General features: G+C 43.8%; 1 protein-coding gene across 6 annotated transcripts in view; it reads right to left on the bottom strand.

Moving 5' to 3' along the window:
* TMEM232 (transmembrane protein 232) overlaps positions 1–25,538 on the bottom strand; it is a 155,913-nt gene that overhangs the window by 91,044 nt on the left and 39,331 nt on the right. For all 6 annotated transcript variants that reach the window (XM_075932031.1, XM_025190394.2, XM_025190397.2 and 3 more), the window contains 4 exons: positions 25,234–25,391; positions 20,640–20,739; positions 18,127–18,278; positions 4,741–4,919 (listed from right to left, as the gene is read on the bottom strand). In XM_075932031.1, coding sequence (XP_075788146.1) covers positions 4,741–4,919; positions 18,127–18,278; positions 20,640–20,739; positions 25,234–25,391 — 589 coding nt within the window. The remainder of the gene's footprint in view (positions 1–4,740; positions 4,920–18,126; positions 18,279–20,639; positions 20,740–25,233; positions 25,392–25,538) is intronic.

Here is a 25,538-nt window from a genome sequence, read left to right as displayed (position 1 = left end):
GATATGCCTAAAAGTCTTTGGAAACATATTTTTAACCTGAACATATAGTGACATTTCATTAACATTAACCCTAAATTTAATTAACAACTGGGCCTATTTCCTGATCGTGGTGGACAAGAGCAAGTTGGGTTTTTTTATAGCCCAGCAGCAATTCCTATTTAATTAAAAGAGCAAGAGGGGCTACAAGTAGGCTTTTGATCAGTTGCAAGGACTCTGCACTCACACCAGAGGCCCTCCTGCCTGGCAGAGCAGGGATTTGAGTCCAGGACACTCACACCACAACGGAGTACCCTATCCGCCATACCACAGAGGGCTTTGGAAGCTTACTGTGCCCCGCTTAATATATAGTTAAAGTGGAACACTTGAAGGTAATAGATCACCCTGCCACTCATTTCTCAACATGAAGAGAAGGAATTGGAAGCCGTGCCTCCCTGCCTCTGGGACTGGTATCCAAAGCACAGGAATAAAGAGGGAGTCATAAGGGCTAAGTGACCCAATTCTCATTTCATATTTATTGAACGTGGCCAGCCATGAACAGGAGAGGCTGAAGAAGCTCCCACCTCCAACTACCATCTAGGCCAGCACTCAGGCCATTCATTTGAAAAGTAAGAGATCAACATTCAAAACAACATTTGCATTTGTCAATGGGCAGGCATCCAAACCTCTGGACTACAGGGACACTCAAGGGCTGCCTGTGGCTCAATGCCAATGTAATTATCTAATGACAGTAGCCCATCCTCAAAAGGAAACACAGAGAAAGCCAGCTCCTAGCCCAGCTCTTAGCCTAGTCACTTGAGAGGTGAGAGATCAACAAGCAAGAAGGGGATGTGAACTCCAAACTTCCACCTCCTGCACACACCCAACCAGTAAACTACACAAGGCTGATTATTGGGGCTTTGGTCTGATGAAAATGTACTGAAAGTGGAGCCACTTCAGCAGAAAGGACTAAGGGAGGCCCCAGGTCACATTCGTTCCTGGTCCAGCATTTAGGCCATTCACTGGAGAGGTAAGAAAGGAAGGTTCAAATCCCTGCTCAGCAAGCATAAAGGGGGATTTGTGCCCCAAGCTTAACATACATTAACTACATACCCAAACTGCTAGGCTCCCCAGGGCTGCTTGCTAGCTTTGTGCATCCCCATGAATGAAAGTGAAGCAATTGCAGCAAAACAGGATGATGCAGCAAACACCAGGCACACCTCAGGGAGACCACCTCTTAGCCCAGCACTCGAACGTTCACTTCAGAGACAGCTGCTCAAGCCCCTCCTCTGGAAGCTGAGGAAGGAGTTGAACCCACATCACCCAGATAAGCACCCAGCACTACAAAGGGCTTAATCAATTAAGCCTTACCTAATTGTTACTTAATAATAATGTCACAGCCTCAAGATGCTCCAAGGTGCAACCCACTTTAGTGTGTTCCTTATGTCCCTGACTGGGACTCACATGTGAGAGAATGCAGAACTGTTATTCAAATCTCTTCTCCTCAGGCTGGGAGAAGGAAATTGAACCAACATCTACCCTCTCAGCATCTAACCTGACCTCTACTTGTAATCCCTGGCCAGGAGCCACTTAGGTGCCAAAATCATTTCTCGTGAGGTACCTTTGAATGCCTCCACAAACAACTGAGGGGGAAGAAGACTGAGACCTACCATGTAACCTTTAACCTAGTGGTTAAGGGGCCTTACCTGTGACTGTGGAGAAGGGGAGCCAGGCTTTTCAGCATGGGAAAACCAGGATATGCTAGAGCTCTTTAAACTGTGTGGAGAAGTGCATAAGGACATTTTATTTACCCCTTCAAGAGTCAGGGTGACCCAAGGACATGAATTGGCAGCAACTTTAAACCAAACCAAAGGTGGTATGTCTTCCTATAAGGTACAGTCAGTGTGTAGTCCTCTTTGCTAGGTGATGTCATAAAGACCAGCCTTTAAGTGAGTTCAGTAAAAAAGTGAGCAATTCATGTAGCTGGAGTTGTGCATCTTACATTGATTTTCTCTGCCAGCATAGACTAGGCGTGAGTCTGCCCTGGTGCCTATGCCTGCACCTGTTCTGAAATAGCCCTAGGCATTCTGCTTTCTTGTCTGTTGAAGCTGTTCTGCTTGAGTTAGGCTATGTTTAGACTGCAGAGCTTTTCCGGGATACTGGAACACGTGCACTCTTTTGGAACAGTTTCCAAAAAAGCGGACATGTTCTTTCAACATCCCAGTACTCCTCTCTGTGAGAGGAATAAGGAATGTTCTGAAAGAGTTTTTCCAAAATTTGTCCCTGTGTAGACGGGCCAAATTTTGGAAAAGCCTCTTGTGGAAAAAGATACACAAATTGCGGTTCGCAATTTGTGTATCCTTTTTCAACTTCTTTCTGCAGTGTAGACATTGCCTCAAATGTGCTTTAGACCAAGCTCACAGCTAGCCTCACTGTCTAGTCTGGTTGCTCAAATGAGACAGCAGGTGACTGGAAGTATTTCATATGCATTGCAAACAGCAACCGATGGGAATTTTTGACTGTTTGATTTTTATCAGTAATAGGTGTGTATTATTGAAAACTAGCCTTGAGAGGATTGTGGTCCTCATTGGTCACTGCCAGCTGGAACTTCCTGGTCATATAGCCTGCCTCAGGGATAAAGTCTCTGCATGCTGAGCCCCTGATCAGACTTACGGTCAGGAGGAGATGTGGCCCAGTCATTGACCATTGCCAGCTTTGTGGTCAGCCAGATCAATAATAATTTTCTGGAGTTTTTAAATGCCTGAAATAAAGCTATACAATGTGGCCATGGACATTCAGCACTATGGACCCACACTGCCAAGCATATGGTTGTTGTTATGAAAGAGCCCTCAGGATCTCTGAAACATTCATAGAACTTTCAAGCAAGCCTGAACTGGTTTAAAGCTTTCCATGAGAACCAAGTAGAATCCCCCTGATTCTAGACAGTTTCAAACTTTTATCTGTTTTGGTTTGATATTGTGGAAAATGTGTGTATGTGTCCATGTGTGTGCATGTGTGCGTGTGTATGCATGTGTGCGTATGCATACTCCTTTCCATACTGAACAAGTATTGTCTCTAGTTCTGGCCTGTTTTGAAGGTTCTTATACAATGAGATCATAGAGGTGCTCTCTGGAAGTTTCTGTAATCTAGGTTTGCTTATACAATGTTTTACCTTATGTATATAAGCTGAAAATCTCTCTTTAAGTAGATGCTGTGATATTGGCAGACTAGTCACCAGCTCATGCCAAGGTCTCCGTGTCAGAGTGGGACTGTGACAGATACATAACTGAGATCTGTCTAGCTCATTTATGGGTTAGTACAGTATGATAGACTAGAATGTGCACCAGGTACTATATGCAGGGGAAGGCTGAGCATTCCCCTATTGTGGCCTCTCCCTCAGGGAAGTGTAGTTCCCACGGGAAGTCAGGGGTTGGATGCATTGCCTGCCCAGTGCTCTGTGTCCTAGAGCCCTAGGGCTGTGGGTGCTACTGCCACACCACCTAGAAGCTGTGGGTGCTGAAGCTGTAGCACACCAGGACTGGGGGCATTGCCTCCCTGCCCCCAGCTGAGCAGTCCTGGGATTGTAGCACTCCAGGGCTCTGCTGAGCATGCTTTGGGCTCCTGGAGGGATTAAAGAGGGTCAAAGAGGAAGGCATAAGAGGTGGGCCAGGGGCTAGGCACCCCAAGCTGCCAGGTCACTGGCCACCCATAGACAACAGTGTGCTCAGAAAAGCCACTGACAAACAAAGTAACACATAGCTAGGGAAATTAATGACAATGGGAGACAATGACAGAAATTATAAAAATTGCTATCTTGTAAATAGGGGTGGAGGAGAAAATGAGAACAAGGGTACCCCTTGCTTGGAGGATGCATAGCTTCACATCCTCTTTTCAGGGGTCTCGGTTATAGCTAGAGTTAGCCTTCTTTTGTCAGACTTTATGTTTACGTAAAACCTTCCTTCTGCTTCTCCAAATATAGCTATGTACTAAGGCTCAAGAACAAAACAAAAGGAAAAATATGCTTGTTGAGGTTTCTGTTTTATTCACTGTCCCATTTCATTGGAGTTTACAGAGCTGAACCAAACCCATGAGATGGTATATCACTGATCTCTAGGGAAGCTTACATCTGGTTCCCAGGGCAATCTCCTATTATGTTTTTGAGCAGAATTTTGTAGATGAATGAGCATGTACCTTGTAACATTTTGCAGATGCTTATTTTTTTTTCAAAAAAATTCATAAAGATCACTAATTTCATACTGTAGCTCTGCTAAACACAGTCAAGATTTTGCCTGTTGCTGCTTAAATTAATAGACTCTATTCAGGAAAACATTCCTGTGCAAAATTAATTTTAATCATTCAAGATTAGTTTTGGTTACATTTCACAAGTAAGAAAGGCAACAACAAAAAATCGAAGCTTGATATATTTCCCTGAAGGATGGTACACTTCATTTCTGCTGTTTAACTACTTGGAAAATTAAGGCAACTTAAAATGCTGGAATGAAGTTCCTATCAATAACTAATTTAATAAAGACAAACTAGTACAAAATCTGTATGTGCTTCTAGCGAAAAAAGTATGAACAATTTATTGATAAAATGAAGTAATGCAAAGTACATAAATTGCTTTCTGCTTTTGGCACTGAGATTATAAATCTTTTTCATAGGCAATTTAAGTGTGATTAACATTTAAGCACAAAGGTTATTTAACATTTAAGCACCAAGGTAGTTTCCATAAGAACTATATCATGTTTATACAGTTATCCTTACCAGTTTTTCTGGTGGAGCTCATCCTTATAGAACAGAAGATGTTGGAGAACTTCATCTAATCGAGATGAGTTGTTGTGTATACAGACCCAAACAACAAGACTATGCCAAAGAAAGGGCTGAATCTTATTTTCTTTTTGTTCAAGCTTTATTTGAACTGATGGGTCAGAATTCAAGAAGGACTAAGAAAAATAAATAAGTGAAATTCACAGATAAGATCTCTTAAATAGAGAGTTAGTCTTTAGTTTTCTACTGATATTTGACTTAGAATTTTTCCCAGCATAATACTTGCTCAGCATTCTATTTTAATAGAAAATACAGTGCTACAGATGCCTCTAATATCTTTCACACATGACCAAAAAACCTCAACATCCAGCCAACAGAAGATGCATACTATTGTTGTTTCTCTAGGGCATCTATGTATTTTGAAGTACTCACCACCTGAAGTTGTCAGGGGCCCTGTTATTGTGCTGTTACTGCTAAGCAATCATTACCAATATCATGGTACTTGGTCCTGCCGTGAGGGCAGGGGACTGGACTCAATGACCTCTCAAGGTCCCTTCCAGTTCTATGAGATAAGTATATGTCCATATATATTACTAATATGAACTATAGAGATTTCACTTCAGACTGAGAGTGGGTTTATAAAAAGAAAAGATCAGCCTTCTGGGACTATAATACGTAGTAGAATTGCTATAGTCTGTGAGGTTAAATATTAATGTGAGCTGGCACACTTTGGGTATCCTGGTGGAAAACATTTAAATAGCCAAGGTTCTGGGTGTGTCTACACTGCAGAGATTTTCCTGAAAAACTGCAATTTTTCTGGAAAAACTTCACTTATGTCCACACTACAATTGCATTCTTTCAACAAAAAGTCAAAAGAACACAGGGGTTTTCCCAACAGCAGTAAACCTCTTTCTATGAGGAAGAAGCCTTTTTACGAAAGAGCTCTTTTGGAAAAAGACATGCGTGGACAGGGAAGAGGGGTTTTTTTAAAAAAATAGGCCTCCAGGAAAAAGCACATGTGCTCTAGTGGCCACTCCGTCCATAGTAATCACCACTTAAATACGAGATAGTGTCCAATGAATGTGAACGCTATCTTTCAAAAAAGCAGATGGCTTTTTCAATGTGCTTTTGCTGTGTGGACACTCTCTTTCTAAAAAAGTTTTTCTGGAAGATCCCTTCCGGGAAAGCTTCTTCTGAAAGAAGCCTGCAGTCAGGACATACCTCCTAACTCTGGAATCTGATTGCATAGTCAAAGACCCATGTTCATGCAGACTCCTGCCAACTCTAACAGGACTCTGGTACATACCTGTTTCCACCTGCAGGTATCAGATTGTGAGATCAGGATCAACATTATTTTGTTTACAAGCTGGAGTGCTCTTTACAATAAGAATCATTTTTTAAAAATATAAGTATTTTTTAACACTGACTTGTGGTGCCAAACCTATATCAGGATCTGCTAGTGCAGGACCTTGTGCTTCTGCCGAGTCCTCCTAACATAAGTGTTAAAGTCTTGATACAGGATTTGTAAAAATTGAGTACTAGTAATTAAACTGGATCGACTCAACATGATCAATGCATGAAAAATTTACATGCCCAAATGCTAACTTCTAAGGTCTTTAAAAGCTATTATATGGGACAAAAATCTATTTTTGAGAAATTACTAAATTCATATATAATATTGTTGACTAGCTGTTCTGTGGGCTAAATGACATATATTATAGGAACACAGGGACTGTCATAGTGGATCAGAATTAGGTATAGTTTCTGACAGTGGCCAGCATCAGATGCTTCAGAGGAAAGCATGAGCAGACATGGAACAATCTGTCCCTCATGTTATGTCCCATCCTTTTGTCTAACAGCTAGAAATTGGCTTAATCCTGAAGCATGAAGTTTAGTAACCCTTCCACAAAATGTCTAATTAATTTTTGATACTCATTTAAATGTCTACTCCTTTTTCACTATGAAAATTATTTTGAACTGAACATATATCTGAATGGCTATAATCGGTGTGGACTGGCAATCAAAATAGGCCCGAGAAATGGGTTGAGAACAGCTGACTTTTTCACTTTTTCATGCACACTATCTTTGTTCGTTTACACCGTACTCACACTGTTATTTATTGTCAGTTACGGAAAACCACACACACACAATGACAGACAATAACAGAACACATTCAACCACTGAGTACTCTCTACTCGCCGGTCAAGACTCAAGAGACTCCATCACCGATTCCACCGTTACACAAAGCAGGCCTATGCATTGCTGTCATACACCATTGCGCATCGCACGTCCGTTCTATTGATTTCAACCATAATGCGACGTCATTCACTTTGGCGCCAAAGAAACCAAAGCCGAGCTAGTGCAGTGGCCCACACCCTACCATACACACACACGGTCTCGGCCGCCTCAGATTTATTCAGAAACATTTTGTATTTTGGTATTACCGATTTTTTGGTATTAGAACAGTGGTCTCCAAACTTTTTACACCCAAGAGCATTTTTTAAATGTCAGAACAAGCCAAGATCTACCACCCCATCCTTCCCCCAAGACCCTACGCCTTCTTTGAAGCCCCACCCTCTCTATTCTCCTCCTCTCCATCACTTGCTATCCCCAGCCCATATACACTCTACACTGCTGCTTTTTTTTCAATTCTTCTGTAGGAAGAGGTTTTTCCAACATTTGGCCTGTCTGAATGGGACCAAATGTCAGAAAATCCCCTTCTTTCAGAAGCCCCCTTATTCCTCATGGAACAAGGAATACAGGGCTTGCCGAAAGAGCATGTTTGCTCTTCCACTAAAAAAAGTGGGAATGAGGGATTTGGGTGTGGGAAAGGGTGAGAGGGGCAAGGTCTGGGAGGAAATATGGATGCAAGAGGAGGTGGAAAAGGGGACTCTGGCTCAGGGAGGGGCTTCAAGCTGGGGAGCGTTGGGGTCAGATGGAGGGATGTGGTACTAAGTAAACCACAGTCTTGTGGATGTGAGGGTGCAGGAATTTGGGTTGGAGTATGTCAGAGGCTCAGGGCAGGGGGTTCCAGCTTTGTGGTTGGGGGGATGCAGGAGTGTTATGATGCTGCAGCCAGATGGGGGCTTGGCCCCAATTGGGGGTTTGTTGGCCAGGCTTCATTTTTAAATAAAATACTATGTCAAAACAAAAAAGTTTCTGCATTGTCTTTATTTATGAGAAGGGCGGGGAACCTGTTTTGAATCAAGGGTCACTGACACAGAAAAGTCAGTTGGGGCCACACAAGTGAGATGCAAAAAAAACCTCCTCCAAAAACCCTCCAAGCCTCACTAATGTGGCCCCAACTGTGCTGGTGGGAGCAGGGGACATAGTACTAGGGAAGGGAGCTAGTGGGTGCTGGGACAGGGGACAGGGTGCCGGTGGGGGACAGGGTGCCAGGTGGGGACAGGGTGCCGGGGGGCAGGAGGCAGTAGGGGACAGGGTGCCAGTGGGGGCAGGGAGTCCCCCGCACCCGCCTCCTCCCAGGAATCCTCTCCCCTCCCCCTCCCCCCACAGAGGAGGGAAGCCCTGGCATGGGCCTCCTCCAGGGACGACTCCCCCCTTCCCCCTGCAGAGGAGGGAAGCCCTGGCATGCGCCTCCTCTGCGGACAACTACCCCTTCCTCCCGCAGAGGAGGGAAAGCCCCGGCATGTGTCTCCTCCATGGACAACTCTGTCCCCACCTCCTGCAGAGAAGGGAAAGCCCCGGTGCGCTCTTCCTCTGGGGACTCCCTCTACCCCAGTTCCTGGCATGCCACAGACCTGGGGGAGGGGAGCAGCCATTGCACTTCTGGAACCCCCAGAAGTGATGCGCAGCTGCCGGACTTCCGTCCACCCCACAGGAAGCTGCCACTACCTCCATTGTCACTGGAGGTAGGTAGTGGGGCTTCTTAGGGGTGGGGGATAAATCGGGGAGGCCCAAATGCCTCGCGATTGACTGGTTGAGCCCTCATGATCGACCAGTTGATTGCAATCAATGGCTTGGTGACCACGGTGTTAGAGGCTTTACGGTGGATATTACGGTCCATTCAGACGACAGCCCACTGGGAAATTCCCGGTATCCCGCCGGGCCAGCCCGCCCCTGGCTATAATAGTGCAATCACAGTCCAAAACAAAATAATTTGGGGACATGTACACAAATGCTGGCTCTGCAGGTGGCTGACTCATTCATAAAGTCAATCTGCTCAAACTTCTCCCTTCAAAACGCCTGCTTCATGGCTGGACAGTTACAGAGCTGATTAGTAGCAATCAATTCATGAGAATGAGCAGGCTGCCCCTTGAAACCTGTAGTTCTTTATTTCTCAAGCCCTTGAATTCCCTTACTGGTGGCCACATTGAGTGCCTGAGTTAATGCAGACTCAGGGTTGTAGAAAATGTCCTAAATGGCAGTATGTAAAGACTCCGCAAGCTCAGGGATCAGAAGGTGGACTAGAATTGGTTTTTCAAATTACCTAGGGCTCCCATGAGGGAGCTGTCATTCATCCTCACTGGCTGGAAGATCCTTCAGATAGCCTATTTCTTGATTCAGTAAACCTTGGGGAATAATTTTATTATATAGTACACTTAAATATGCTGTTGAAATTAAATTTCATTAACAGTAATTGAATCACTCTCAATACATTTTAGCTGTCTGTTCTGAACTAGTCTACAATTTCTACAATCCTCGCTGCTCTGTTACACATATTTAGGGATTCAGAGCTATGATAAAGAATAGCAGACCTTGAAATAAGTAAAATAAAAACAGACATGGGAGACGCTGCTGTAATCTACTGTTGAAAAATGTAGGTGTGTATTGTCTCTGGGTCTGTTAGCACTGTGGTTATGATGACTGACTGAATTCAAAAGCGTTAGACACAGTTGGGTTTCAGAAGAGATCCCTGTGAGTGCTAAGTATTTTTATTTTGAAGTGTTACATCCTTCAACAAAGACAAGTAATACTAGACTTCAGGCCATATACTTTTAAAATCTCCAAATTTTCTGTGACTGAAGGAAAGGATTTGACAGCAGAGCACTCTGTCTCCTGTTTCTTTCTCTAATGATGCATGCTTTTCTTACTGGTGAATGGTGGTCATTGTCCTGAAAAGGTTATCTTTCCTTATGTCTCCCCTACTTATAGAGAAAAATTGGTGAGTTAATTAACTTAATTAAAATGTTAATATTAGGTTCAATTGCAGCCTTTCTATGGCTATGTCTACACAGCAGTGTTATTTCGGAATAACTAACATTATTCTGAAATAACATAGTGCATGTCTGCACAACAAGCCTGTATTTCAAAATAATGTCGAGTAGGACTTCTTCCTCTGCCTCCTGTAGCCCTCATTTCATGAGGAGTAAGGGAAGTTGAAGGAAGAGTGTTCTTCCTTTGACTTCCTGCTGTAGACAGCGCCAAAAGCTGAATTAAGCTATTTTGACTCAGCTACACAATAGACATAGCTAAAGTTACATAGCTTAATTTGACTTTTGCCCTGCTGTGTAGATGTACTCTATATGGGTATGTCTACACTACAGAGTTAGTTCGAACTAACTTAGTTCGAATTAGTTAATTCGAACTAAGCTAATTCGAACTAACGCGTCTAGAACTAAAAACTAGTTCGAATTAGCGTTTTGCTAATTCGAACTAGCATGTCCGCATTGAGTGGACCCTGAACAGGGCTTAAGGATGGCCGGAAGCAGTGCCGGCAGGGCATAAGAGGAGGACTTAGAGCGTGGAGATGCTGTCTCAGGCTAGACAAGGGCTGCGCTTAAAGGGACCCGACCCCCACCCCGGACAGACAGTTCTCAGGGGTGCCCCGCTTGCAAAGCAGTCCTGGCTTGGAGTGCCCGGAGTGCCCACACTGGGCACATCACAGCACTCGGCCATCAGACCGGCTGCACTTGCCGCAGGCTGCCATCTGGGGAGAGGGGGCAATTGGGGGGCTGCAGGAGAGCTTCCACCCCCAGAAGCCCGCAGAGCCAGCCCAGTCCTCCCCATCGGGGGCTCGTACCCCATTCCTCCCTCACCTCCTTCCACTTACCCTTCCCTAGCCCCCCTTCCTGATGTACAAAATAAAGATAACGTTTCTTCCAACATTGACTCTGTCTTTATTGAACAAAACTGGGGGAGACTGGGAAAAGGAGGTGGGAGAGGGGAAGAGAGAGGTTGGGAGAGGGGAGGGCAACTAACATGATCAGGGGTTGGAAACAGGTCCCAGATGAAGAGAGGCTACAGAGACTGGGACTGTTCAGCTTAGAAAAGAGGAGATGGAGCGGGGACAGGATAGAGGTCTCTAAAAGCAGGGGTTGGGTGGAGACGGTGCATTCAGAAAAGTTCTTCCTGAGTTCCCATAAAGAAGGACTAGAGGATACTAAAGGAAAGGAATGGGTAGCAGGCTTCAAACTAGTAAGAGAAAGTTGTTGTTCTTGACAAAGCAAATAGTTAACCTGCGGAACTCCTTGCTGCAGGAGGCTGTGAAGGCTACAACTAGAACAGAGTTTAAAGGGAAGTGAGATCAAGTCATGGAGGTTGGGTCCATGGAGTGGTCTTAGCCAGGGGGTAGGAGTGGTGTCCCTGCCCAAAGTTTGTGGAAGGCTGGAGAGGGATGGCACGAGACAAATGGCTTGGTCACTGTCTTCGGTCCATCCCCTCCAGGGTCCCTAGGGTTGGCCGCTGTCAGCAGACAGGCTACTGGGCTAGATGGACCTTTGGTCTGACCCAGGACGGCCATTGTAAGCTCAGGGCTCAGGGTAGGGGGTCTAAGTGGACCCCCTTGATTTTCATGCACACCTGCTCCTGGGTGGCCAGGCTGGCAGCTCTCCTGCCCTAGCCGGCCACTTTCCTGTGCCTAGTGCGGAGATCGTGGACAAGGTCCACGATGTCCGCACTAGCCCAGGAAGGTGCCCGCCTCTTGCAGTCCAGGGCAAGCTCCCGGGAGCCGCCAGCCTGGTCCCGGGAAGAGGGGGTGGGCTGGGGGACATCGGGTGGGTGGCTCTGTGCTGTGCCAGGTGCAGGGTCTGCTGGCTGGGTGCTGGCAGGCTTGCACCTGGCACAGGCACCGTAGCCAGCCCGTGCCCCTTTAAGGAGTCCGGGGCCGGGAGGGGGGCATAGAGTTTCCCTGGTGTTGGCCAGAGTGGCCACCAGGGAAACCTGGGGAGGGCTAGCCTCCCACTAGTTCGAATTAAGGGGCTACACACCCCTTAATTCGAACTAGCTAGTTCGAACTAGGCTTAATCCTCGTAAAATGAGGTTTATCTAGTTCGAACTAAGCGCTCCGCTAGTTCGATTCAAATTCGAACTAGCGGAGCGCTAGTGTAGCGCCTATTAAAGTTAGTTCGAACTAACGTCCGTTAGTTCGAACTAACTTTGTAGTGTAGACATACCCTATGTTAGATGTGGTAACAAGTAGGAAGTAGTATTCTTTCCCCTGATACTGCAATGGCAGCAACATACAAATACAATAAAAAGCTTGGATGTGGTCACCAAAGAATTCCCTCATCATAGGAACTACAAAGCCTTGTTCGCATGCTCCAATATAAGGGTGTGTCACTAGGGGTCTGAAGGAGGGACCAGAGCAGGCACCATTACAATGATTCCACAGGGTGTGGCTGCCTATTGGCATCATGGCTTGAGCTGTTTGTAACACAGGTGGCACCTAAGGGTTACCTAAATGATATCCCATTTTGGCTCCTGCAGCAGCCTAGAAGCGGAAGGGCACAAAAGGTGGCTTGAAGCGTCTTAGCCTACCCATCATCTCTCTTGGACTGAGACTTTTGTATCGCACTTCCCAGAGGTACAGCACAAAGATAATGCCTGTGTTTTTTCTCCAGTTGTGCAGTTTGCATATGCATATCCCTATTTATAACGTTTAAAGCCCTGAGCAGATACAAATTTGTATCTTTGTACGCATCTGCATCCAATTCAAATGATCCATGGATATAAAACAGATATCCACAGATTTGCAGAGCTTTAATAACATGACCTTCCTTACATGTCAAACCCCACTCCCATGTTTACAAGCCTCAATTTTCATTCCTTTTTACAAAGACTTCTGCCAGTGCATTCCATTGCTTGGAGATTGTTCAAAACCCAGCAAAATATTGCTCAAGGCTTCAAAGCTGTAACAGTCATACTATAACTGCCATTTGTTCTTTATAATGGGTACCTATTTAGTGGACAATTGACTTTAACTTGGCCCTGTTGGTCTTTTAAGTTCTCTACAGTGAGCTATAAAGGATCTACTTTTACAGGCATCTCCCAACATAAGGCTTATAGGATGTGTCACTCACTCCCATCTGTCGCATCCCCTTGCTCTTAACAGCTCTTACAAACCCTCCTTCCCCTTCCCAGGTGTGTTTTATCCTTCTTTCTCTCTTGGTGTGAGACAGTGCAGATTTATTGACTGTCACAGTATGCTGCTAGGCTCATCTTCTTTTCCCCACTCAAGCTTTTGGGAGGAAGTAGGCTGAGACAGTTATGGGCGATTTGACAGGGTTTCTTCATGATGGATTGGCATGGACCATTTTTATTTTGACAGATGAAGTTGACTTTGAGGAAGACAGTGGAATGTTCTAATATGGTTATTTGTCCTTTTATTTATGTTTTTCTTCCTCTCTATGTAATGACAAAATCCCAATCAGTATAGTATCACAGAACATCACAAACTCTAATTAATTTACCTAACAACATCTGTGGTAGGTAGGGAAATACTGTTATTTCCATTGTATAGTCTGTGCCTACTGAACCTAGACTTCCTGAGTACCAGTGGTCATACGTCTTAACTATAAGTCCATCCTTCCGCCTTTATAAGGGCCTACAACCTTGAGTTTTTAAACATTTTAATAAATATTTTCCCATTTAAGATACCTCCCCTTTGCTCTTTTTTAAAAGGGAGTGAAGCAAATCACTTCCCAGAACGTGTATTGTTTCCATGGCTCAGCAACAGAAAAAGACTCAGAATGCCAGACTTGTATATGAAATGAAAAATCAAGCCCAACTTTGTGGCCTGGGATAGTTTGGCACTTAGGGCCACACTTTCAAAGATGGCTTGTTATTTTGAGTATTTTACTGCTGGTGAAAATTTAGGCCTTAACCTCTTTGTGGATTATGCCATGTCTAGACTACAGAGTTAAATTTATTTAAATTGTGTTGACGATCATAAGTCTCTTTAATAACATCGGTGGAGTATGTCCACACAATGCTCCTTGCACTGGGGGAGGCATCCACAGTCATTATTTTTGCAATGATAGAGAACGCTGCATCACGGATACCTATCCCGTTGTGCAATTTGTTGTCCTGTGTCACTCTTCACCACTGGGAGCCCTGGGACCAGAGCATGGTGCATCATAGGGCTATGCTTGCTATCTTGTGATACAGTTCTTTCTGTCCTACCATTTCATGGAATTCTTAATTCATTTTATGCCATTTTTCAACAGCTCTTGGAAAGTGTGAGCCCATCATCTCTGCATAGATCCTGAGCTACTGACGGCTCTGAGGACGAGCATTTTGAACACTATGCAACTGGTCCTGTAATATTTCGTAATCAGTGAAACAGAGAGTGAATTGCTGATGTTTGTCCTGCTCTCTGCCCTGGAAATAAATCATTCAAGATTGCTGTTGGTAGTCACGGAATAGCACACCATGGTGGACAGCCATAGGCTCAGGAAACAAGAAGTGAGTGGTGGAGTCACATTCTGATGCATGTATGGAATGGTAAGTAGTAGCTGCAGAACTTTCAGATGCACAAAGCCACCTTCCTAGAACTTTGCATGGAGTTTACCACTGCCCTATGGGACAAGGACACCAGAACAAGAACTGCCCTCACTGTAGAAAAGCAAGTGGCAATTGTGTGTAACTGGCAACTCCAGACTGCTTCTGGTCAGCTATGAATCAGCCTCTTAGGGAGCAGTGGTGCCAGTGTTCAGGGCCACCGATTGCCTCCTGCTATGAAGGACTGTGACTGTTGGTAATGTCCAGGAAATAATTGATGGCTTTGAGACAATGGGAGTCCCTAAGTGCAGTGGAGCAATAGATAGAATGCACATCACATTTTGTCCCTCTGACCAGTTTTCAGTAGACTTACAACTAAACATATTACTTCTCCATGGACTTTGCAACTAGGTGCTCTCACCTCTCATGAGTACCCCCAATCTGAGTGTGTGTGCCTGAACTCTGTTTGTCACGGGTCTTCAGTAGTGGAGCCAACAGCCACTGCAGACCCTAGGGCAAGGTGAGGTGGCAGGGGGCTGGCTCCATGCCCCCTGAAGGGGTGGGACTGAGGGCAAAAGCAGTGGGGCAAGGGCAGTCAGCCCTTAGCAACTGGGTGTGACTTCCCCCTCCAGCCTTTGGATTTGTGTAGAGCAATGCTCCGGAAGCAATTCAAAGGATGCTGAAGCTCCAGCCTCTAGAGGCAATGGCATGGGTATCTGGTATCGTAGGTGGAGGAAGGCACAGCCTCCCTAAACCGCCGGGCATGGCACCGCCCACACTCTGCCCCCAGCACCTGCCCTCCTGGTGCTCCGGGGCTGGGCCAGGCAGTGCACCCTCCTCCAGTGCTCTGGGGCTGGAAAGGCTTGGCCATGCAATGTATCATCTTTGCTCCCTCCGGTGCCCTGGGATGGTGTGTGCCCCATCTCACTGAGGAGGGCAGGGAAGGAGCAGGGCCTCAGCAGAAAGGGCAGGGCTGGAGGTGGGGCTGGAGGCTTGCCTCCTCCAGCCCTACCTTCACCAATGCCCATGGGAGGTGGCACCTGGGAGATCCAGGCCCCCTTTGAATCTCTGGGCCCTGGGGCAATTGTCCCCTTTGGAGCCTCCTCCCCATCAGTGGGCCTGTTCTTTGATCATTCAGACTTCAACCAAGTCACACAGTCTGCTCTCCCCACACACTTGGCAGATCCAGCAGCTATACGCAGCAGCATGTCTGCTGCATAAAGCCAACATTGTCAGTAGGGATAGTGTTGTGTGAACTGTGTATGGGGCGCAAACAGGAAGAGGAATTTCAAAAATTCCTGAGCCTTTAAATTGGGGAGGACAGTAGAGTTCAAACTGTTAACCAGACTGGTCATATGGGCATTGTGGGATACCTCCTAGAGGCCAATTAAGGTGACAACTAAATAAGATATCTTCACTGATGCTCTGTTGCTCTAATTACATCACAAAAAGCACTCTGCCGCTCATCTAGGTTTTTTTGTGTCAGTGTAACCCCTCCAGTCCAGTGTGTTTCAGCAGCAGCCCTGGGAACTACATCAGTATAGCAGGGGAGTTACAACGGTGGGATGCATATGTCAGTGTGTGCACCTCTGCTGTTTTGTCAATGAAAGCTGATTTTTGTTGACAAAACTTTGTAGTGCAGATAAGGCCTTAGTTCAGGAGAGGGAAAAATATGGCCCATGGGCTGGATCCAGCTCACCAAGCCACCAGATCTGACCTGTGCGGGCATCAGAGAGACTCAGACAGGTTCTCTGCCTGCCCCACCTCCCCCCCCCACTCCACTCAGAAAAGTGGCTGTGGGGCCCTGTTTGTCTTGGAACAACTGTGAGCCCAGGGATAGGGGAGAAGCTTTGTGTGCTGCCCCAGCCCTCAGCACAATCCCACTGGCCAGTTTCCTGCCAATGGGTGCTGCCTGTTTGAAGAATAGGCAGTGCTCAAAGTACCCCTTCCCCCTCAGGCTTGCAGCTATTTACAGACTCTTGTGGCCTCTGCAGCCAGGGAAGGGGGCAGACAGGGGAGCCTGCCTGAGAAACCTGCCGGGCTGCTGGCTGGGACCCCAAGTAAATGTCCCTGCCAGAGCCTGCCTCTGGCACCACAGTACCTCCCTCCTCCCAACCCTTTGCCCCTCCACTCCTGGCTCCCTGCCCCAAACCCATTGTGTGCCTCTCCTTGTGTTCCCATACCTTCCCCAGACACAGCACCCCAATCACCTTTCCCAGGTTGCAACCACCTCCTGCCCTAAGTCACAATCCAAACACAATCCTGCCCCCCCACAATCCCCTGCCCCAGATCACATAAAAATTATTGCCCACTCCTGCCTTAGTTTCTCACTTTCTAAATTGAGATAATGATATTTGCCTTCCTTTGTAAAGCACTTTGACGTTCTTGGGTGAAAATGGTAATTAGGAGCTAAAAAGTATTAGTATTATAAATAGTGTTTGTTATTTTATTTAGTCTATGAAAAGACAAACAAAAATAATGTTGGTCAGTTCTCACATAGCCTACACTCCCATAGGTAAATTCATAATTAAGTAAAAAGAAAAGAGCAAGAAATATTGTTTACCCAAGAGAGACTGCAGCAGTCCTTTTGATGTCATTACAGCCTGTGAGCTAGACACATAATTAGGCAGTTTTTAATCAGATAAATGATAGGCTAGTGTGCACCACATAATTATGGTTCTTCTCACCCCCTAGCACCTAAAAGGCAGCTAGAGGAGAAAACGTACACAGAAATATTCTCTATGGTTCATTGCACACAGTTTTGATGCATCATCTTCTACAGGGGGAGAAAACTGGGGCTTCACAAAGGGTATGGCCATTCAGCCATGCAGGCACCCCAGTTTCTACAGGGAAACTTGAACATCTCAAGGGAGCCCTCAAAAAGCCAGCTACTAAATGCTACGTCCCCTGCCTGTGCTCCATCTGTCACCCAGGGCAGCAAGGTTCAGTCAAGTACTGTGTTGCTGCAGAAGGTCTGTGCATGAACCCCCTACATCCATCTGTCCCCATCCACTTCCATACACAGATGCCACAGAGCAGGAATAAATGCTGTCTCCAAAAGGATACTGGCACCACTCTAGCTACTCTTATGTATTGGGTCCCCATAATATCACATTGATAATTACATCAAACAAACATGGATAGTGTATTCATGTAATGGCATGTTTCACAAATCCAGACTGTGATCACTACAAATGGGTGTCTATTCCACTGAAAGGCAACCTGTGCTAGTAAGTGGGCCTTATGAGTGGCCCTCCTTCATTTCAGTGGCCCACAAGATTGTCGTAACCAAGACAGTCTCCCAGGATAAGATAGTTTTTCTAACTGCACTTGCATACCTAGAAATGTGTGTGGTGTGCCAACTGAACCATAGCAGCACTTCGATTGGATGCAGAGGGTGTACGTGACTCTCACAATTGTTTTAAGTGCATGTCACTTTTGTAATATCCATAGGAACGAAACTATGTGGACAAAACCCAGCAAAACCTGGCAGCCCTGCAATAGAACCCCAATGGGCCGCATACAGTCCTCAGGCCACAGGTTGCCCACCACTGGTCTATTCTGTTCATCCTGTCCCTAGACTACAGGTAATTCGTCTAGCTCAACTCTGCGTTCATTATTTTTACTGAATTACCAAGCATGCTTATTTGATCACAGTAATCCTTTCTGATGCATCATATATCATCCCACTTTGTTACCCACCATGCCACGAGGTCTCTGCTTCTGTATTTCTTCCAAGTTTAGATCAGAAAGTACCACAGCACCACATATGGTTTCTCCAGCCTTCAGCATAAAATGCACAGCCGAGAGGATGTTTGGATATGGCTGGTAGCAAACCTCACAAGCAGAAAGTGCTATGGCATAAAAAATAATTTTGTGAAAATTGTCTTTCTGTTGTTTTACAATATATTTTGTTTGCCTTTTATTTATTATGTGCTATTTAACTTCACTACTTTGCTGATGGAATCACTAGCAAATATTCCATCGGATAGATTTATAAATGGTGTGTGACCTCTTGTGGTATAACACAATACTACAAGTATGATTCATAGATAATAGCTTACATAAGCCATGAGCTGCATATAGCTGAAGTCTCCAGTGATGACTGAATTCCTAGTTAACTAAGGCTAACTCTGAACAAGGTGAGGGAGCTCTCAGCTAACAATGAATCACAATGTAAAGTCTCTCTTCATGCAGTCATTCAGTGACTGCATTTATTTTTGGCTAACTGCATGAAAACCAGACTCAACTTTTCTAAACTAACATGGAATTTTTTCCCCAAAACATGTGTATCCTTTGATGAGATTTGAAGCCCCACAATTAGCATTCACACACTGACATCTGTATTGCAAATGAGATTTAATTCCTCTCAATAACAACACTTGACGCTGAAGAGATGGAGTAATGTGAATGCATCTGAATTCAGTTGCATTAAATAAAAGGACTTTGAGAGGCTGTATTGCAAGCAGCTCTGTGGTTGGGTGAATGCAGATTTGACTGCCTGCATGCCAAAATATTGCTCACTGCAGATCAATTTAAGTACTGGCAGATACAGGAAGTTCTGTTGTGAAACTGTCTATTATATTTATATGTTTTATATCATTGACTGGAGTGGACAAAGCTTGTAAAATACAAGGTGTCAGGAAAAAAGTGGGTAATCATTTTTTACATCATCTGATTCTTTGTTCTTCATTTTGTATATTACTTGTGGCCATGACAACCAATTGATAGTAGCAAGACTGCAATGCCTCTGCAGTCTTACTACAGCAGCAGCCTGCTGATTCACTGCAGACAATGTGCATGCATGCTGAAAAGTCTGAAATAGAATATGAATATCCAGCATTAGGTTAATTTACCAGCTCTGTCAGCATAACAAATAAGTGACAGGAGCCCAATCCTATGAGCCACTCTCCCTTTCCACTGTCAGTCCATGTGAGTTAGAAGCACTCAGCACCCTACAGGACTGGGCTGTGTGTTAATACTATACCAGAAGGGAATTTAAGACTTTTGCAATTTTTCCCATCACCTGTCATCACCTCAAACATATGGTGCCCTATAAGATTGCTTTTAATAAGGACTTTACAGGGAGTTAACATTAATTGCATTCCAAACTTTGTGTAAAAGATATTGATCTGATTTGTGTATGTTTTCAAAATACTCAACATTCCTCCTTACTAGAAAGTATTTATTTGAGATCTTACAAATCGCAGTATACTGTGCATTTTTGGCACATTCACTTAACGTTTATTGACTAATTACATAGTGATGCAAGGTTGCTCTGATTTTTCTTCTTTCTTCAACTAAGGCACGTCTACACAACAGGGCTAAACTCGAAATAAGCTGTGCAATTTGCGCTATGCTTATTGCATAGCTTAAATCAAAATAGCTTATTTTGACTTTTGGCGCTGTCTACACAGCAGGAAATCGAAGATAGAGCACTCTTCCCCCAATTTTCCTTGTTCCTTATACAATGAGGCTACGTCTAGACTGGCATGATTTTCCGCAAATGCTTTTAACGGAAAACTTTTCCGTTAAAAGCATTTGCGGAAAAGAGCGTCTAGATTGGCATGGACGCTTTTCTGCAAAAGCACTTTTTGCGGAAAAGCGTCCGTGCCAATCTAGACGGGCTTTTCTGCAAAACAAATCTGAGCTGTCTACACTGGCCCTTTTGCGCAAAAGCTTTGAGCAAAAGGGACTTTTGCCCGAATGGGAGCAGCATAGTATTTCCACAAGAAGCACTGATTTCAGACAGTAGGAAGTCAGTGTTCTTACGGAAATTCAAGCGGCCAGTGTAGACAGCTGGCAACTTTTTCTGCAAAAGCAAAGGCAGCCTGAGGGTTACAGGAGTCAGAGTAAGCAGTCTTCCAGCTCAACATTATTTTGACATCATGTTGATATAACTGCTTGTGTGTAGACGCTGTTATTTCAGAGTAATATCAGTCATTCCGAAATAATGCTTCTGTGTAGACATAGCTCTACAGAACTGATTTTTGTCTATTTTACCTCATTTAACCAAGCTAAGTGTTGACTGCTTTGCATGCTTACAGGTGAATATGAAACTCTCAGTTCAGGTGGACAGTACCCCTAAGAATCAAATGGTAAGTCTCCTGAATGCAGAACAACTTGAGATATTTACCTAAGTCATTTCCATTTCCCAAATTAGTAGTTAAAAGTCATTTTAAGGTTGCTTATATAGCAAATATATAATGTTCTACCTTTTAAATCTATATAAAGCCGATATGTATGTTCTCCAGAAGATTTCAGATGACCACACAGGTGAAAAACAAGGAGTCTTAAAAAGACCAAAAATCCAACCTGTCAAAAGAAATATGAATATTTGTATATAATACCACTCACAATAGATGCATAAATACCACTTTTGGATTATGGCTTTTATTCACCACTGCTTTCCTCCACTTGTGTAGCGATATAACTAGACTGAGTTCCACCAGCATGAAACTGGAATAGAGTGCTAAATTAGAACCCATCTTCAGATTTCACATATGTGACAGAATAATAAATAACTCTGTCTTGTGTTTTGCATTCAGTGTATATTAATGAAACTGAATATATTAATAATACTTTGTCATTTATAGAGGGTTTCCTTTTCACATGGAAGGAGCAGGTGAGAGAAGATGCATATCCCTCAGAGTTTTCTTGGCGTAAGGGAGTAAACACATTTTTGTGAACTAAAACTCTCAACTCCTGAGGACAGGTTTGTTTGAGGAAATAGAAATAACAAACAATGATACAACACCAAAGAAAACACAACCCTGGATGATGATTCTATGGTTACAATGCCAATCAGGAGAATCACGAAGCTCTTGTCTTTCTCAACAGTGCTGCATGAATCAGGCCCTGCAGTCAGTGTTAGGGCAAAAGCATGCCATCAAGCCAATACTATGTGAAATGTGTGGGCATTAGATATGTTAACTAATGTATATTTGTATCAATGAGTAACCACTGGAATTTTTAGAGGCTCCCCCCAGCACTGGCTCTTGCCTGTCGTCTGTCCGTCCCTATCCCCCTGCATAGTTGGCTCTGTGGGAAGCAGCAAGACGTATATGCATGTAGTGGTTAGGATTATCCGATAAGATCAGGCTTATCAGTTAATCATGTAAACGACTACACACTAACGGTACATCGAGACTACATGCCTCTGTCGCCAGAGGCATGTAGATTAGGCTACCAGACATAGTAAAATGAAGCAGCGATTTAAATAATCGCCGCTTCATTTAAATGTACATGGCTGTCGCGCTGAGCCAACAAACAGCTGATCAGCTGTTTGTCGGCTCAGCGCGATAGTCTGGACGCGCGGGTGGCGACATCAAAGGTATTTGTCGACCACCCAGGCATGCCTCCTGGGATGAGGTTTACCGGAGTGGTCGACAAATACCTTTGATGTCGACACCCGCGCGTCCAGACTATCGCGCTGAGCCGACAAACAGCTGATCAGCTGTTTGTCGACTCAGCGCGGCAGCCATGTAAATTTAAATGAAGCGGCGATTATTTAAATCGCCGCTTCATTTTACTATGTCTGGTAGCCTAATCTACATGCCTCTGGCGACAGAGGCATGTAGTCTAGACGTACCCTAACATCCCTAGTAGGCATTTAAGAAGCATCCATTCTGCAACCATAGAGCTAGATATTACATTTGACAGATTTCATGTGTAGACTATGGCTTTGATAACATAGAGGCCAAGCTAAGAGACGCAAGCTAATAAAGCATGTGAAATGAAATAAGAAAGTTAAAAGCTGCCATATAGCCATCATTAAAGAAAATAAAAAGTTAAACAACAGATTGGAAATCTTGGAAAATTATTCAGAATTTAAAATGTCAGAAATAGTTGGACTCCCTGGAGTAGCTAAGCAAAGAATCATATTGAGGTTTTTGTTTTTGTTTTTTTTGTTTGTTTGTTTTGTTTGTTAGAACACTTGTTTGTTGGAGAAAGTAAATAAGAAAAAGTTATTTACTTGTTCCCATAACATAAGAACTAGGGGGTCACCAAATGAAATTAATAGGTAGCAAGAGCAGGAAGTTTTTCTTCACACAACTAACAGTCAATCTGTGGAACTCCTTGATAGAGGATGGTGTGAAGACTGAGACTTTAACAGGGTTCAAGACAGAACTAGATAAATTCATGGAGGTTAGGTCCATCAATACTTATTAACCAGGATGAGTAGGAATTGCATCCCTAACCTCTGATTGCCAGATGCTGAAAATGGATGACAGGCAAGGGATCACTTGATGATTACCTGTTCTGTTCCCTCCCTCTAGGGCACTTGGCATTGGCTACTGTCATAAGACAGGATACTGGGCTAGATGGACCTTTGGTCTGACTCAGTATGATTGTTCTTATGTTCTGTGAATCATCATAGGAATTTCAACTTTAAATTGTTTCAGCTAGTATGCTCATTGTTTACTTCATAATAAATACTAAAAAGAAATTCTGTAGGCTTGTTTAAGGGACCAACATTTACCTTCATTACAATAAGGTAAATCTTCTGCAGCATCCCTGATGAGTGCCTTTTATTGAGGAAGAATTTAATAGGAAAAAGAAGAAGGTTAAATCAAACAAATATTGGCCTCAATGTGCCTCTCCTACAGAGAAACCTGGAAGAATTTATTGAAATTCTACATGATTTATCTTGCAACACTGCATGCATGCACCCCAAAAGGAAGGGATTTGAGACCTCTTAGGGAATGGCAAGAGGTGCATTCTGCAAATATAGGGATCTGAGGGATCCACAGGAAAAGCAAAGTACAGTAGACTTCCGATAATCTGGAACCTATAGGACCTAGGTGGTGCCGGATTATCAAATATGCCAGACTATCAGGAGGTACTATAAACTGGTTATATATTTACTGTATACATTATATACTGTATATAAAGTGTTCTAAACCCTTTTTATTGTACATACTGTATACAGTATACTGTAATGTTTTAGTATTTTTAAGCCTTTTTTACCCTTTTTGCTCAGTTCAGCTGCTGCCACTGTTACCTTGTGACTCATTTTTTGCTGAAGCTCACTCAATAGGCTCTTGCCATTTTGATGCTGGACTATCACAAGTGCCGGACTATTGGATGCTGGACTATTGGAGTTTTACTGTACTATGCTAAGATGAACCCTTCATTATCTCTGGTAATGCTTTATCCTTTCATATTGCTTGGTGGAATCCCACACCACTGGAAGTTTTAAAAATATTTTGTCCTGTTATAGTAAATTTACCACAATATTCTTCACTGTCCTGGAGCAAAAAAATTCAAAAAGCTTCCTGCACATAACATGGACTATCAGAGCCCTACACTCCCTCTGTATCCAATTAAAATACTGCTATGGTTCAATCAACACACCCAGAAAATTCTAGTTTGCAAAAGTTAGCAAAACTACCCTAACCTGGGAGACCATATTTGTTACGATAATCTTGCAACCCACTGAGATAATGGGGGCCACTGATGTGGCCCATTTACTAGCCTAGGTTGCCCATTACTGGTGTAACCAATAAGCTTATGAGTTTTATGTTTCATGTCTGTGTCATGCTTTATTCCCTAGGCAGACAGCTCAGATATGTCTGAACATTAATACGTGACATGAATGTAAAAAAATACCCTCTTTTTTCCTGGGCTTGTTACTAAAAGATGGCAGAATCAATTTTGCTTAAACTTTCCAAAATAATTAACAATTTAGTTTAAGCTATAAATATAGAGTTTTGGAAGTTATAAGCCATTACAATAGGGAGGATGATTGCCAGACTCCTGCAACTTATCTTCACTAGGACCTTAGTCTGAAATTAGCCCCCAAAGGCTGATTTTGTAAGAGATGCATCCACACTATCAAGCCTGTTATTCTGGAATAAGGAGCCACAGAATTTGAACTCTGTAGTCCTGCCTTTCATAAGGAATAATGCTATTCCTGAACTTGTAAGCCCAAAATAACATTAGTGTGGACACCCCGGTGCCACTAATTTGAACTAACTAGCCTCCGGGAGGTCTCCCACAACTCCTCTGAGTGCTTCCTGGGCTTCTGATTCCGAGGTAGCGCATCCGCAGTATAGACCCTGCCTCAGACTGCATTCGATTCCCCATAGTGAGGATCCAGAACTTCAAATTTGTAAAATCGGGTGCCCAGAAGTCAAATTTAGTCAATTTGAAATAATCTCCTAGTATAGACATGGCCTAACTGGGTAAAGTAGACCAGACCTTATACAGGCAGTCCCCGGGTTACGTACAAGATAGGGACTGTAGATTTGTTCTTTAGTTGAATTTGTATGTAAGTCGGAACTGGTACATATTGTAGGGGAAACTCTAGCCAAACATTTCTCCAGAGCTCAGTTTTATTCTCCCACACCTCACTTCCCTCAGTCCTTTATTCTCAAGCTGAGGTGTCTGCTGAGAAAAGCCGCTCCGCGTCTCCCTGGTCTGCTGGGAGGGGGGGGGGCACTAGCTTTGCGTCTCCCTGGTCTGCTGGGGGGAAGCAGCTAGTGCGGAGTTGCCTCACCACGTTTGTAAGTAGGGATCTGATGTAAGTCGGATCCATGTAACCCGGGGACTGCCTGTATACATAACTCTCATGCTGCTGCACTAAGACTATGTAACATAGTGTGCTATACCTCGTTGATTATACACCAGATGGGAGGATAAGAATTTGCATAATTAACAAAATATTCTGCAAAAATATTAATATTTTATGAGAAAATCCAAGTTAATATTATGCATTATGAACAAAAAGGAGAGTTTTATACACAACAAAAGTGAATATGTACCATATAGAGAGAAATTAAAAAGTACTTAAAAAATACAACAAACCTTTGATAACTTGATTTCACTGGAGTATAAATAAGATTTCTGTGCTGCATCATAACAGATCCTATATAAAATGGATTCAGCAATAAAAAATAAAACAGGGACTTGCTCTGGATTCATGGGTGCATGGTCCAAAGATATTAAAAGGATGTCCAAAGCTTCTAAAGTGAAAACAAAATGGAGAATACATTCAATACGAAGTTCATACTTTGGAAGTCCATTCATAAAGGGATTTAGGGATTGTAGCACCTAACTTTTAGGTGTCTAGTCATCCAGTGGAATCAATATCCTCTAGTTAAATACCTTAT

The sequence above is a fragment of the Pelodiscus sinensis genome, chromosome 6 (genome assembly GCF_049634645.1).
Source record: "Pelodiscus sinensis isolate JC-2024 chromosome 6, ASM4963464v1, whole genome shotgun sequence".
Classification (NCBI taxonomy): domain Eukaryota; kingdom Metazoa; phylum Chordata; order Testudines; family Trionychidae; genus Pelodiscus; species Pelodiscus sinensis.
This window is presented reverse-complemented; position numbering and strand designations above follow the sequence as displayed.